The sequence below is a fragment of the Centruroides sculpturatus genome, unplaced genomic scaffold, assembly GCF_000671375.1.
Source record: "Centruroides sculpturatus isolate CEXI.00-Female unplaced genomic scaffold, Cexi_2.0 scaffold32, whole genome shotgun sequence".
NCBI classification, from domain to species: Eukaryota; Metazoa; Arthropoda; class Arachnida; order Scorpiones; family Buthidae; genus Centruroides; species Centruroides sculpturatus.
In genome coordinates this window covers 1,447,362-1,461,830 of record NW_019384445.1, presented here as the reverse complement: position 1 = coordinate 1,461,830, position 14,469 = coordinate 1,447,362, and the positions used below count along the sequence as shown (strand labels likewise).

The 14,469-nt window shown below is 27.0% G+C and overlaps 1 protein-coding gene across 3 annotated transcripts in view; it reads right to left on the bottom strand.

The window, feature by feature from the left end:
- Positions 1-13,845, bottom strand: part of LOC111620368 (cystathionine beta-synthase-like) — a 28,648-nt gene extending 14,803 nt beyond the window's left edge. The window contains exons 1-9 of one of the 3 annotated variants that reach the window (XM_023362296.1): positions 13,820-13,845; positions 12,317-12,448; positions 11,907-12,016; positions 9,557-9,691; positions 9,265-9,479; positions 8,358-8,519; positions 7,972-8,097; positions 7,147-7,231; positions 1,681-1,864 (exon numbers count right to left, since the gene is read on the bottom strand). In XM_023362296.1, the coding sequence (XP_023218064.1) occupies positions 1,681-1,864; positions 7,147-7,231; positions 7,972-8,097; positions 8,358-8,519; positions 9,265-9,479; positions 9,557-9,691; positions 11,907-12,016; positions 12,317-12,448; positions 13,820-13,830 (1,160 nt within the window). In that variant the 5' untranslated portion in view covers positions 13,831-13,845. Of the gene's footprint in view, positions 1-1,680; positions 1,865-7,146; positions 7,232-7,971; positions 8,098-8,357; positions 8,520-9,264; positions 9,480-9,556; positions 9,692-11,906; positions 12,017-12,316; positions 12,449-13,668; positions 13,763-13,819 lie in introns of those variants that run through there. The other 2 variants (XM_023362295.1, XM_023362297.1) reach the window with 2 other exon arrangements.
- Between the last annotated feature and the right edge of the window lie 624 nt (positions 13,846-14,469).

Here is a 14,469-nt window from a genome sequence, read left to right as displayed (position 1 = left end):
TATTAAAGATCCTTTGAAGAAGTGGGAGGATGTCAGAACAACGGTCTTAGAATGGCATCTAAACCAGGTTGAGGCTTGGGGATTTCTACAATTGCAATGCTATTAATTACTTACGAAAAATCCTGAAGAAGAGAGGAAAGCAATTGACATTAGACATATTCTTTAACCATTTCAAACGGAAAAAAATATGACTAATAAAAATGCAAGACTGTGTGTGTATGTATTTTTATTATTACATATAAATAAACGTAGTAAGAAAGTATATATTTTTTATTTTTTGGGGTCTTTAGAACAAATTAATTAAATTCCCATAGAAACCTATGGTAAATCGATAATCGGTTAACGAACAATTTGGATAGCGAACAAAGTCTTGGAACGGATTATGTTCGTTAACTGATCACCCACTGTATTTGAAATGAACAATTATAAAATCATCACAATGCCAGGCTGCAATTTTTAATCATATTTTTAATTTAAAATATATACTCTCCACCTCAAATTAGTAGTGTCTTGCCCCTATACATCATACTTTTCTGTTAGCAATAGAGTCATGATAACTCCTTTCAGGAGAAACTTTTTGAATTGAAATATGACTTTCAGTTTGCATCATATGTTCATATATAGTTAATTGGGGCCTCCTGTCTCTAATCTTTCCATATCTGGTCTTGGCTTTCATCTATCTAATTCCATTCTCAAGATTAAGGAAAGACAGACAAATGATAACGGGAATTTATATGTATACAATTTTTTTAATATTTCAATTTTTTTAAAATTGAAGCCCAATGAGTTAATTGAATAGCAAACAAGATACAGCTACACTAACTTTCTTCTCCCTCTCATAATTCTTTGTACTATGAAGGCAATTAAAAGGACCATTCAGTTTTATCCATCATATAATCAACTAGATGCAGAATGAGATGCAGTCAGGTAGTAAGAGACAAGGTCAACATATGAAAAATTGCTCATGAAGTTATTGCCTGAATTCAATCTTGGGTCTTCTAGAGCAGCAGATCGATATCTTAATCACCTCAGCCATCCAGTCATCTAACTATCAACTTAAGTATGGGTTATATTCCATGAAACTTCACACACATTGATAAGTCAAAATTTCCTAATGCTTATGCATTTGTAACCATGTGCAGTGAATTTGAATGAAGCAGGAAAAAAAATATTTGATAAACTGTTAATAGAATTATTTATTCAATTTTTTTATCTTACACAAGAAAAACTGTAAAATTATATTTCAAAATGTACAATAAAAAGATTAAAAGACTTGACAGTACAAATACTCTATAATCAAAAATAATGTGAAAAATACCAGATATATGACATAATTGTATTGGTAATATGTTGATCAAGATCTACAGATATGGAACTACAGCTACTTTCAAAAGTTTTATGAATTTTTAAGTTTGTACTAACTGGCAAAAGTATATGTAAAATCAAACTTATTTATACATAGCCTATTAGGAAAAGAAATAACTTTCATTATAATAACCATTATTCTTTATAGTCAGAATAGTTTAAAAGAATCAAAAAAGATAATAAATAATAAATATAGAACAAATCCAAATTTTTAATTAAATATAATAAATTTCACCAAAAAATATACTCCAAAATTTTTTCTTAAATATATTACATTATAAACTACATATATTATTATTAATTTATAGTATTTACCAATGTTTTGCTGCCATTTCACAATGAATGTCAATAAAATCTTTTTCACTCATCCAGTTGTCACTGACAAATTTTGTCATATAATTACGAATACCATCAGGAAGCAGAACAACACATCGCTGACCTTCTTTCAAATCCTTTGCTGCTTCGAGTGCAGCTACCATTGCACTACCACTACTTCCACCTAAAATGAAATTGTTACATAGTATTAGAATTACACATTTTAAAGCATAACTATGAAGTTTTTGTATATTATTATTTTGTTAACTTTAAATAATTTTCATTCTTGATATCTATAATAAAAAAATTTATTATCAGACAGAAAATTTACAGGATACAAACTTTTATATTTTTTCAATTAGTTTTCATAAATTATATTTTACTAAATTTAAAAAATAGATGACTGGCATTACTCTATTTGTTAAAGGAAAAGTATAATGTACAGTACAGTACAGAGGCAAGCCACTATTAATTTGAGATAAAGAGCATATATTTTAAATTAAATAAATTAAAAATATGATTAAAAATTACAGCCTGGCATTATGACAATGTCACAATAAATAATTGCTCATTACTCTTTAGATTGCTATCATTTTCAATATATTATAATATATATTTATTATATATTCAATATTTATTATATTGAATATATAATATATATATATAATACTGTACATTATACTTTTCCTTTAACAAATAACAGTCATGCCGGTTATCTATTAACTGCTTTCAGGGAAAAAGTATTTTGAATTGAAATAATGTGACTTTCGGTTTGCATCGGAAGTTCACATATCACATTACGGGCGTCTTGCCCGTAAGATTTCCATATAATCTCGTATTTCATTTATCTAACTCCGTTCTCGAGATTAAAGAAAGACAGACGGACGGACGACAGTGAGAATTTATGGTCTATAATTTTTTCAAATTGCAGCCCAAAAAATTATCAGTTGTAGGGGTGAAAGTTTAAAGCAACGCAATACATGCGCGATCTTCCAGGAAGAGCGGTTCGCAGGAGGATTTTCCTGAAAAATCGGCTCCTATATAGGAGTAGGCACGTGAAGGAAACCCGTAAAACACGCGGCCAGCCCGTTAGTGAGATGCGAACCCAAATATTCACTGGTTGTATCCATTCGGCCTCTGGCGAGCTTATCACTCAGAATCTTATTAATCTTGATTTTTAATCAAGAATCAAATTTTTGTACTACAAACTTTGAATTTTCTCCCTCCTTTTTGATGATCACCGATTCGTTAACAAGCGGATTTAAACTTGGTTGTGTTTTGCATAACAAAATATAAGTGCGAATAATTCTGCATTTTTATTACCCAACGACAAATTAATATACTAAAAAGGATGATTTCGTTTAAAAATTAAAATAAATGACTTATTTAGCAAATAAAAAACTTAATTTTTATTCAAAAGTATTCGTAGTTACGTGATCATTTGCTCTATTATGATTAAGTAATGAATATTAATTTACTTATTTATTATATAACATGCTAATTAAGTAAGCTATGCATTTATAATGGCATTAAATTAGCGACATTAATTATTTTATTTGGAGTTTATCTCACCGGAATTAGTTTCTTGAAAAATGTTTTGTGCTTAGTTCAAGTATTTTGTTTCCTTTTTTCTCTATAGCTCCTGATGAATTATTCTGACAAATGTTACAGAACTTGGATTTGCGATTTTCCCAAAATAATCCGATTAGACTGAAAATCAATGAAAATAAAAATATAGTTTCTACTTATATTCTTATTCTCCTNTATATAATAAATATATATTATTTATTATATTGAATATATAATAAATATATATTAGTTTTCAGTTATCATTGAAAGTAATTAGTTGTAAGGCAATAACAAGATAACAACCAATTTCTAAATTGTTGTAAACAGCCTATGGTGTCCTTCAGCAATAGGAAGATTCAACATCTCACAAAAGTGGATACAAATTCAAAGAGACTTGCTCTGTGACATTATCTGCTAATTTGCAAATTAACTGGCCACCAAAATGCCAGAAGACAATGTCTGAGTTGATAAACTATTATTAGATATTATTTGTGAATTCTTCATTGCATTTACTTTTATTTATATATATATATANTATCTTTAAAACAATAGAAGATGACCCGAGCCAGTAGCAGTAAATCTTATACTGTCGTAGGGTAGTTTACTTCTCATAGATTACACATTGGACTGTGATCTTGGCATATGTTAAGCGCTTGATTTTTTCGACTTTTCGTGACTTTTTTTTTGATAAAAATCTTTCATTGTGCACACATCGATAAAGAAATTAATGACTGAATTTGCAGTAAATCGTAAAACGTGAATAATACATGACAGTTACGGAATTAAAACGTGATCTACTCATTCCAATTTTTTGATTTCGGGCGATAAAAACGAGTCAAATAATGCTTTAAATATGTGAATTTTTTTTAGAATTTCTGCATAAATATACTCTTGATATACAAATAAAGCGTTTTCCTACTAATTCTCGTTAAAAATTACTTTAAAAGCGCTGTAAAATGTAAAAATTTAGATTTAGAAGTCCGAAAAGTGTCGTAAAACATAGAAAAGAAGCCAAAAATAATGTTAAAATCTAAATCAAACTTAAAAAAATAATTGCTGAATCTCTTTGATGTTATACAGGGGGAATTAATCCCCTGCAAAGTGATGAAAGGCTGCTACCCGCGTCTGCAATAACTGTCTAATAATTGAATCAGTACCTCCTCATCACACAGAGGCCCCACCATAGTAAATAAGGCCATTTTCTTACTGCGAGGATAGAAGAAAACTAATAAAAATAAAACAGTGGTGTTGCCTCATCACGCATGCCATGATAGCAAAGGAGTCAATGTCAAAAGACAGAAGTGAAACAGTATCTTATTCTTCCTAACAGATGTGGGGGAGTCATTCGATAACAATTAAAGAATAATTACTATGGCAGCAAATGAATAATATCCTTCAACTCCAAGTCTGGGTCAAAAGTGAAGTCTTTTTGCTTCTCTTATCCCTACACAAGGACCTTCCTTCCCCTTTGTTAACCCTTTTCACAAATTCAAGGCAAGTCCACAGAGGAAGTTAACAGGTGGTCCTTTCAAGGAATGAACTTGTAAACCCTACCTGCAACCTGGTATGACCTACTTACACATTGCTTCTTTGTAATGTGTTGGTTTCAGTTTCAGTGGGGATGGAATATTTTGCTTTTAATATATATACACATGTAGTGGAGTGCATATTGCCCATAAAAAAAAAGGAAGAATAGAAAAACAGCATCCAGGTGTGTAAAATGTACTGTACTGATCTGTGGATATAACATAACAACAATCTGCAAACAATGCCATTTTAAAACTCCAGATCAAACAGATTCAGAACATGAACAGAAATTATAATTAAGTTTGGCAATAATTTCAGATATTGTGTTTCTGTTTTTATTAATCTAATCAATCTAACTAGATATCAATTTTCTGTTTCTATAGCCAAAATTACTTTTAATGTATTCTAACTGAAGTAAAGTAAGTTAAACATTAAAATATGTATTATTCATAACAAAATATACATATAACTTCCTGATCTGAGTCAAATTTATCAAGAAAAATCATTATGAATACAAAAATGTGTGCTTGCTCTTGAGGAACAACATGACAAATCCAAGCAGCACTGGATAAAAAAAAAAAAAAAAAAAAAAAACAGCAGTAATGAAAATGACTTCACCAATCTGTTCATTTTTAAAATTAACACTATCTTTTTTCCAGTTATGTATTTGTATGTTAGCATGAATATCATTTACAGCACAATGAAAGTAATTTCAATTACATAATGACTACATTGATAGAATACAAAATTATACTTAGATTTAAGGAAATTTGCCATCATGTTCTATGCAATGTCACATTTGTAATATTTTAACTAAATTTTTAATTACTGATGATTTTATTTCAAGCTTTTTCTTTAGTGACAGATTCTTAGTCTTTTGCCTTATTTTTAATAATAAAAATATGCACTGTCTGTTGCCAATTGGGTTTTTAATAGATTTCATGTTTTGGTTTGATTATAATTAAGGTGTTGATTTTAGCAGTATTTGTTTTACTTCAAAAGAGATACACCCAGTAGCAAGTTGTTGTACACTGTATCATCTGCCATCTTGAATAACTAACAACAAAACTGCTAACACAACATGTTATTCAGCCAGAATATTCATATGGACATATTTAAACGTAAAAATGACATGCTTGACATAAAAATACAGGCAATTACTGATAGAAATTCCAGTTTTAAAATAAATCTCCATTGTATTTCTTGTCTTACAATATTGTATAAAATGTGTAATGCAACATTAAATGTATATAAATCTTAGAACTGAAAAACTTTATTTTTATATGGATTGATTAGAAAATAAGATGACTCAGAAATAAAGCAATAGTGTGATATTTACTAATTTAGAATAGCACAGACTTGGCTTGTCCTTATTTAAAATAAATTTTTTAGTGTTGTCATTGATGACAATTCTCAATCATCTTTCAAATTAGTAATTTGGAAGATCTTGACTGATTAATTATGTCAGTGTTGAAAATACTGTAGTAGTACAAAAAATATTAAAAAGCTTATCAATCTATACAGCTCATGACTGCTAAGGTGTAAATATTGGCAAGCAGTTTTAACTTTATTTAAGGAGTAACTGAAAAAATTTAATTTCTTCAAAAAGATCCAAAAATTTTGTGTTTAATTAATAGCACACAGGAAATCCTTATTAGTTGGAAATTCAACTAATAAGGACAAAATAATCATGACTTCTATATGATTACAATATGCAAAATGCCATGTAATTGATGTAATTTAGTAAGGAAACAGAATGCAGCTACATATACAGAATGCTATTTTCATTAATAAATAATAATAATAATAATACTAACAAAGATCTCATNATAATAATAATAATAATAATAATAATTGACCAGATTAGAGTTGTTCTTGCTCTATTGTTCTTTTATAGCATGGAGACACTTCGATCTAAACAAACAAGTTAACACACTTATCAGAGTTCAGACAGAATTTTCACTTTGAATTTTGAAGTATCCTTATTTCAAACTAACTGAATTCCTTAAAATGTAAATCTCTATATTCCCAGCCAGGATAAAAGTACTACTACAAACTATCTGAGTTTGAATTAACGAAGATTTCCTATATTTCTGATCAAGAAAATTCATCATCAAATTCCTAAGAAATTTAATAAACAGTTTCCTAATAATACTTGAAAAACTGATATTTTTAAGTAATTAAATATTTAATTATTTATTCTATTAAAAACAGATAAATAAATAAAAATATTTTAAATATTGATATTAATTTCAACCTAACTATAATTGTTAATAGGTACTGAGTTATGATTTTCATTTGATATATACAAAGTTAATGAAAAATATAGAATGAAAAATTTAAATTGTTTAAAATCAAATCAAATCTTACCACAAAGAAGTGCTTCTTTACTTATCAAAGCCCTTGCCATCAAAAAAGAGGATTTATCTTCAGTCTTATACCACTTATCAACCACCTTTAAATAAATAATTATTATCAAAATATATATATCATTATTTGGTTTTTATTAAAATGTAAATTAATAATATTTTAGCATTAAATAAAAATTTTTATTAATATTTATATAAATAAGTTTTATTTATGTAAAATAACATAAAAGTTAATAGAAAAATAATACTTTAAATAGTATTATTTTCCTTAGTAAAGTTAATTTATGACAAAGAAAGCAATAAATTGATTATAAATTAAAAATAACGATGTTTTTCTAATTTAAAAAATCATATTTAATAAAGAGAGAATGATAAATGATTTTGTTAAGTCACACAATAATATTGATTTTTATTACAATGATTGTTATTTAAATGGATATAAATTAATTATATATAATTATTGTAAATGCTAAGGTAGAATAACTAACATATTTGATATTTTGTATTAAAAAAAATCTTAGCATGATATCATTAACTTCTGTAATGTAATATCTAATCAATTTCCTCATATTGCTTATATATATTTTGATATGGATATCTTTATTATATTTTGTATTTATTTTTCCACTGATTGTTTGTTTTAATGAAATTTCATAAGTTTACATTTTTACAGGAAGAAAACATTTTTCAATGAATATTAATGTGATAAAATCAGTTACAGAAAATAAATATATAGACATATTTATTTATTATAAATAAATGCATATATATGCATATAAACATATATATATAGTTATTTATATACATAAAATATTCAATTTCATACCGATCTATCTAGCACAGTTGGAACAAAATCATAACCAATTCCTTCTACTTCATACATAGTAATTTCAGCTGTGTTTAATGATTCTGGTTGAGCTAAAATAGAACCATGAGGATCAACACCTATAACCTATTAAAATAAAATTAAAAGATATTTATCAAAATGTTTATTTTAATTTTATCATCTTAAAATATATTTAATAAAGAATATTCAAAATTATTAGAATATTAACTTTTGATGATGATTTAATTATATTTCTGTCATTTTTATTCAAAATAATTTTACATACAGTATTGCAAACATATTCTTAAAAAGTTAAAAGTGAAATTATATTTTATTGCATTAAAAATTGCATTTAAATAAAGCTTATTTCATAACAGGATTTTTACCTTACAATTTGGACATTTTTCTTTTAATTTGCGACCAACACCCGTAATTGTTCCTCCAGTTCCAGCTCCCATAACTACCATATCAACTTTGCCATCACACTGTTCTATTATTTCTTCTGCAGTGTTATCATAATGGGCAAGAGGATTTCCAGGATTTCGATACTGTCAATTAATAATAATAATTTCCAATATAATGATAATAAATTAATATTTCTGTTAATTTTCTCACCTTTACAATCTTATAATAATAGACTATATACAATAATAGTAATTAATCAGACTGCTGTAGGTAGTAATTAAAAAAGAAATTTATTCTTTATATGAAAAACAATTTCAAAAAATTTCTACAAAATCTGCTTTTAGGAATTAAAAGGTTTAGACACCTAATCTTTTTGGCAGTTAAGTCCATCTTCAGAATATATTTTCAAAAAATGTCTGTAACAGCACCCAAAACTATTAAGTAAATAAATACAACAGTTTTTGTAGAGATTTTAATAATGATTAGCATATAACATCAAATCAAATATTTAAAGTCTTTTATTAAAAGGAAATTTTTATAGTGTAAAATCACACTGTTAGTAATGATTTGCCATATGCATTATGTATTTTATTGTATATATTATATGATAAAAGAAATAATTCTTGAATATATAACAAATCATTGTAAGCAACATGGCTTTATACAGTATTACAAAATTTCCTATCTATTTATAAATTCTTACAAAATTAATGAATTTTAAAAACTTTCTTGATATTAATCATTACCAGAATAATAGTTTTGCATTGTAATCGTGTAATTATTTCTCTACTTCATTCTTTCTTAGTCTATTTGTCTTGAAAAATGACAATAGTAAGTTTGTGATTGACATGTACAGTACAAGTATGTATAATTAAATAAATACTTTACCTGATCTAAAATAATAGAATTAGGAATTTCAGCACATAATCTCTGAGCTACACTAATATGGGACTCTGGTGAATCATAAGTGGCACTTGTAGGAGTTCGTACTATTTCTGCACCCAGAGCTCTTAGAACATCTACTTTTTCATTACTCATTTTTTCAGGCATAACAATGATGCATCGATATCCTTTTACAGCTGCTGCCAATGCTAATCCAATGCCTAGTTTTAATAATTAAAAAAACAAATTATTTTTGTAAATAAAAATATTTTATATTGTCATTTTTAATATTTTATACCTGTATTTCCTGAAGTTGGTTCAATAAGCACAGAACCAGGTTTCAGCTTATTCTCCCTTTCTGCTTCTTCCACCATTCGTAAACCAATCCTATCTTTAACACTTCCTCCAGCATTAAAAAATTCACATTTAACCACTAAAATTTAAAATTTTCTTTTTAAAACTTGAAATAAAAATAATATTCTCTTTAATTACTTAAACTGATTTATATTGTAATTTCTCTTATTTATTAATGACTATATTATAGCTAGTTCATAAAAACCATTAAAATATAGGAACTGCTCTACTTTCAGCACTGGGGTGAAATTAATATTACACTATCTGGAACCTGTGACCAGTGCTCTACGCGTATGTATAGTATATCGCTTGACAAATGTTTTTGAGCGATCTGTTCGCTCTTCTTCAGGTCGACTGAAAACTGAAATCTAACCTAAAAACTGAACTTAAAAACCATTAAAACTTAATGGTATAGTACAGTTGGTCAGATAAAACATTTGCTACCTTAGGTAGCAAATGTTTGAGTTTATAATTATAGGAAACATTATATTCAAGCCTGGATCATAATTAAATTTTCACATGTGATCGGACCCTGATATGTCAGGCCTTGTCCCTCACTACCTAGATACCCCATAGTAAGCTTGGCCAGACCATAACAAACAAAACATGTTCTCCTAGCCCACAGAGTAAAAATCTTAAAAAATAAAACAAAATAAAAAGAAACAATGCAAAAATGTAATATATTATAAATTTTATCACATTTAACTTTAAATTAATATCTTTATTGTTCATGTTAAAATATTCTAATAATTCATTTTTACTGCAGTTTCTCAATTTCCTAATATTGCAACTTCCTAAAATAATAAATTAATTGGGCAATATAAAAATAAAAGTTTTCTAAAGTTAGAATTGAACAAAAATTAATACATTTAATTTAATCATTAGAGAATTATTACAGTATATTTTAATTATCATTAGCCATTTAATCATGTATTAGATAGAATAATCACATAACTTTACAAAATGAAGCTTGCCAATATCTAATGAAATATCCTTAATTTATTCTATGTAGGTTGCAAAATGTGAATTTTGTCCATCTCAACTGCATTGAAAGCTTAATTTACACATTTCAAATTGTTAGTTTTTGATATAACATATTTTAGAAAAGAAAAAAATGTAATTCTGTCTAATTATATTTTTTTATGATAATTAAATTTTTACATACAAGTTAGTAATAAACTATATCATTACGATTTTGAGAATTCTATACATTTTTATATAAAACTTTTAAACTGAGAATGGTAAAACCTTAAGAAATCACAATCCAAGTTTAATAAATTTAGACATGTAACAAAATGTACAGTAATCTAAGATCCATAACTTTATGTCTTTTTAAAATCTAATGCAGTAATGAACAACCTTTTCTGGATGTAAGCCACAAGTGAACTTTACAGGCTTCTGGCAAACTGCATGAAACTTTTTCTCATAGAGTTGCAGGCAAGCTTTAAGATTGTTGAGTACCAACATACTCCATAACCATCAGTATATTAGGTACTACAATAATATATGCTAATGATATGTAAACTAGTGATACATAATTTATTAACTTTATACTGGTTGAGTTAAGTCTAGTTTAAAAGTTCTTTGTGGTGAATATCAGTTTAATTAGGGTTGCATAAAATAGCGCAAGGCAGAAAACAGGAAAATAAAATTTATGCTGTCAAAGTCCAGGGTTGCACTTAATTGGAATAAGATTTACTAATAGTTGCAGTTTTGTTAATAAACATCTATTAGACTTTATATATTACCGATATAACAATAAAATAGACCAATTCCCAGTGTCAGTTTTAGTATAGACAATCTAAACTTTTGCCTAGAGCCTCATTTTTAGGAGTATCAAGCATAAAATGTATGATTATCAACACTCTTCATGATCATAATCATGATGAGTTTTGATAAACATGATCATGATCATTACTCGGGATCCAGTACAAGCTAAGATCTTTTAATTTTGTACAACATTGAGTAGCACATTGTTGTTATAATATTTATAATGACCTCAATAGAAATACTGAAAATATTTAAATTCATTTTAGTTAAAGAATAATGGCTATACAGTAATATATATTAGTATTCAGAGATTAGATAAAAGGTTGTCATTTCATAAAACATCTTATCACAAATTCATAAGTACTATCATCCAGTTTAATTAATATCAGGTCTGTTAAAGTTGAATGATATAAATATCTAAAATGTTTTCTTATCAGTAAACATACAGTAATTTCAGAATATACAACAAATATTAATTCCTTTCATCATTAATATTAATCTTAAATTTATAATTTATTACTTACACATTTCGCAGCGTATTCCATGTTCTTGGGGAATTTTATTAAGTCGTACCAAAGGCGTTTCACCAATCTGATACAAAATATTTGGCAATATTTTCGGTCTCTTAATACCTCTACAATCAATAAATTATGTATGTAATCTAAATATACATTTAAAAAATTTTTTTATTTATAATAATTTTTAATACTACTATAAACTGTTTAATTTAATTAATAATTTAAAATAGATAAAATAATTAATATCATTTTTATAGAGAATTATTAAACTAATAAAGTTGCTGCATATGGAAAATTCCATTTAAAAACACGTGGTCATGAACAAACATGTCAATTACGTGATTGAAATAAAATAGATACTGTATTGCAATTTCAAAATGATAAAATTTTTAAAAAATATTAAATTCGTGACTTACGAGTTAACATTAATGTGAGGAGAATCTCTTTTACCAGCCTCCCAAGTACATCTACTAGGAGAATTCGGACGAATGAAATCTCCACTCGACATCGTCCTCGTTCGTGTTTTCGACGGTGACGGAGACATATTACTAAATAACAAATAATAAATATGCTTAAATTGCAAATAACGAACTAATGTTTGATCTAATGGTATAAATATTTTTATAACAAACTTTAATTTATTTACACACGTTTTGAATAGAAGAAAGCCCTCTAACAATTCAAACAGGTTTCTAGGAAAGCGCGTTTCCTCTTCAGCCCCCTTTCAGGGGTTCATTACTAACTTACGAGAAATAACGTACTCAGGGCGTATCTAGGGGAATGATTAGGGTGCTGCAGCAACCCATTGATAACAAAGTAATCAGTTCTATTACTTTAAAATAAATATAACTCATACTGCATGACTTCAATTTAGTAAGATTAGGTAACAAAAATAATTCTAAGGTAACTGATTTACATTCTCTGAAAAACGATAGGGCACTTGCCTTGGTCACTGAATCTGCCTTGTGCAGAACCTTTATTCTGAAAATCTTGGATATGCCATTGCATCTACTTACATACAAATTTTTCATTAATTATCAGAGTTCCGTATAATAATATGCTTATAATCTATAAACAATTAAAATGCTAACAGATCTGGAATGAAACAAATTATAACAGAAATTTTCGTTTATTTCAATATTGGAAGATTAGTTTTACAATAAATATTCACAAAAAATCTACTGTGTTTCAAAAAGTATGTTAATTATATACAGTAATCATGAATGATAAAATATGATTTGCTGTCATAAAAATTTAAAATATTTTATAGGCCTACCTTGTATTTTTAGTGAAAGAATTAAGTCATACACTTAATATCAGCTTTAATATTTTTATACTAAAAAAATAGGTTAAGTTTTATAAGATCATTAGTTATAAGTAATATCACGATGAACTAATGGGGGGAAGTAAAAGAGCGAAAGTAAGTTACTCCGTTGATTGACAAGATGAAGAGATCCGAGATGAAATTTAGTTTAAAGAAAAGGTCAAAATCCGCATCAATCAAGAAATAAATTACATTCAATTGCGATAGAGAAATCTGCAAAAATTACTATTGATTTGATATTAAAGTAATCAAATATGAATTTTATTTTATTTAAACCATTTGAAAATCAGAAAGTAAATCAATAATTTAAGTTTTGAAATGTTGAAACATTTCATGTTTTAAAAATACTAGAACTAAAATAACTAAAAGTATAAAATTATTTTTAATTCAAATTCATAATTATGTTCGAATTCTTGTATGTCAATAATAAATCGCTTTACTTACAATAACCATAAAGGAAATATTAAACGATACTTAGTTATGCTTAGCATTTCAAGTTAGATTTTTAAAAAATATACTTCGAATTCGAATAATTTTATGCAAATTTTTAAATCCTATAAAAAAGAAAATTAATAATAATAATAATAATACTAACAAAGATCTCATCGTCACAAATAATTTCTTGAATTTTTTTTTTTGTTTTAGATTCAGAATTTTATAAAAATTTAATCAATGAATTCCTTATCATAATATTGATATTAAGCAAAAGTGGTTTACATTTTCAATCATCGCACCCATGTATCAAATGAGAGCGTTGACACATACTAACACGAATCCTATTTACTCTCATTTAAGTTAAGTTGAACGTCACGTGTATGAACTCGATTAAGCATTAAGTATTTAGGACTGCTTTGTCTCCAAATACTTATTGAACGACCTTCGTTAAGGGCTGAGAAGATAAGATATTTATTAGTTACAATAATCTCAAGAACGATAACGCACTAGAAGTATAGTTAATATAAGTTAATGTAACGTAGTAGCCTAATTAATCAGAATGAATTTAAATATATAATTATTTCTGAGAAATTACAAATCTAAGCAAGTAAATGAGTATCTTAAAATGTCCATATATAGCACTATGTTTGCGGCCGGAGAAGTTGAAAACATCAGCTCGTTGCTGTAGAAACTTGGATTGGATTAATACAGAAATTTTCATGAATGGTTTGATCTGGAAATAACAAGTTCTGACCCTCATTACTGGCCGGTCCCATTGAAGTGCAGTGCCAAATTTATAACGGGCACAGA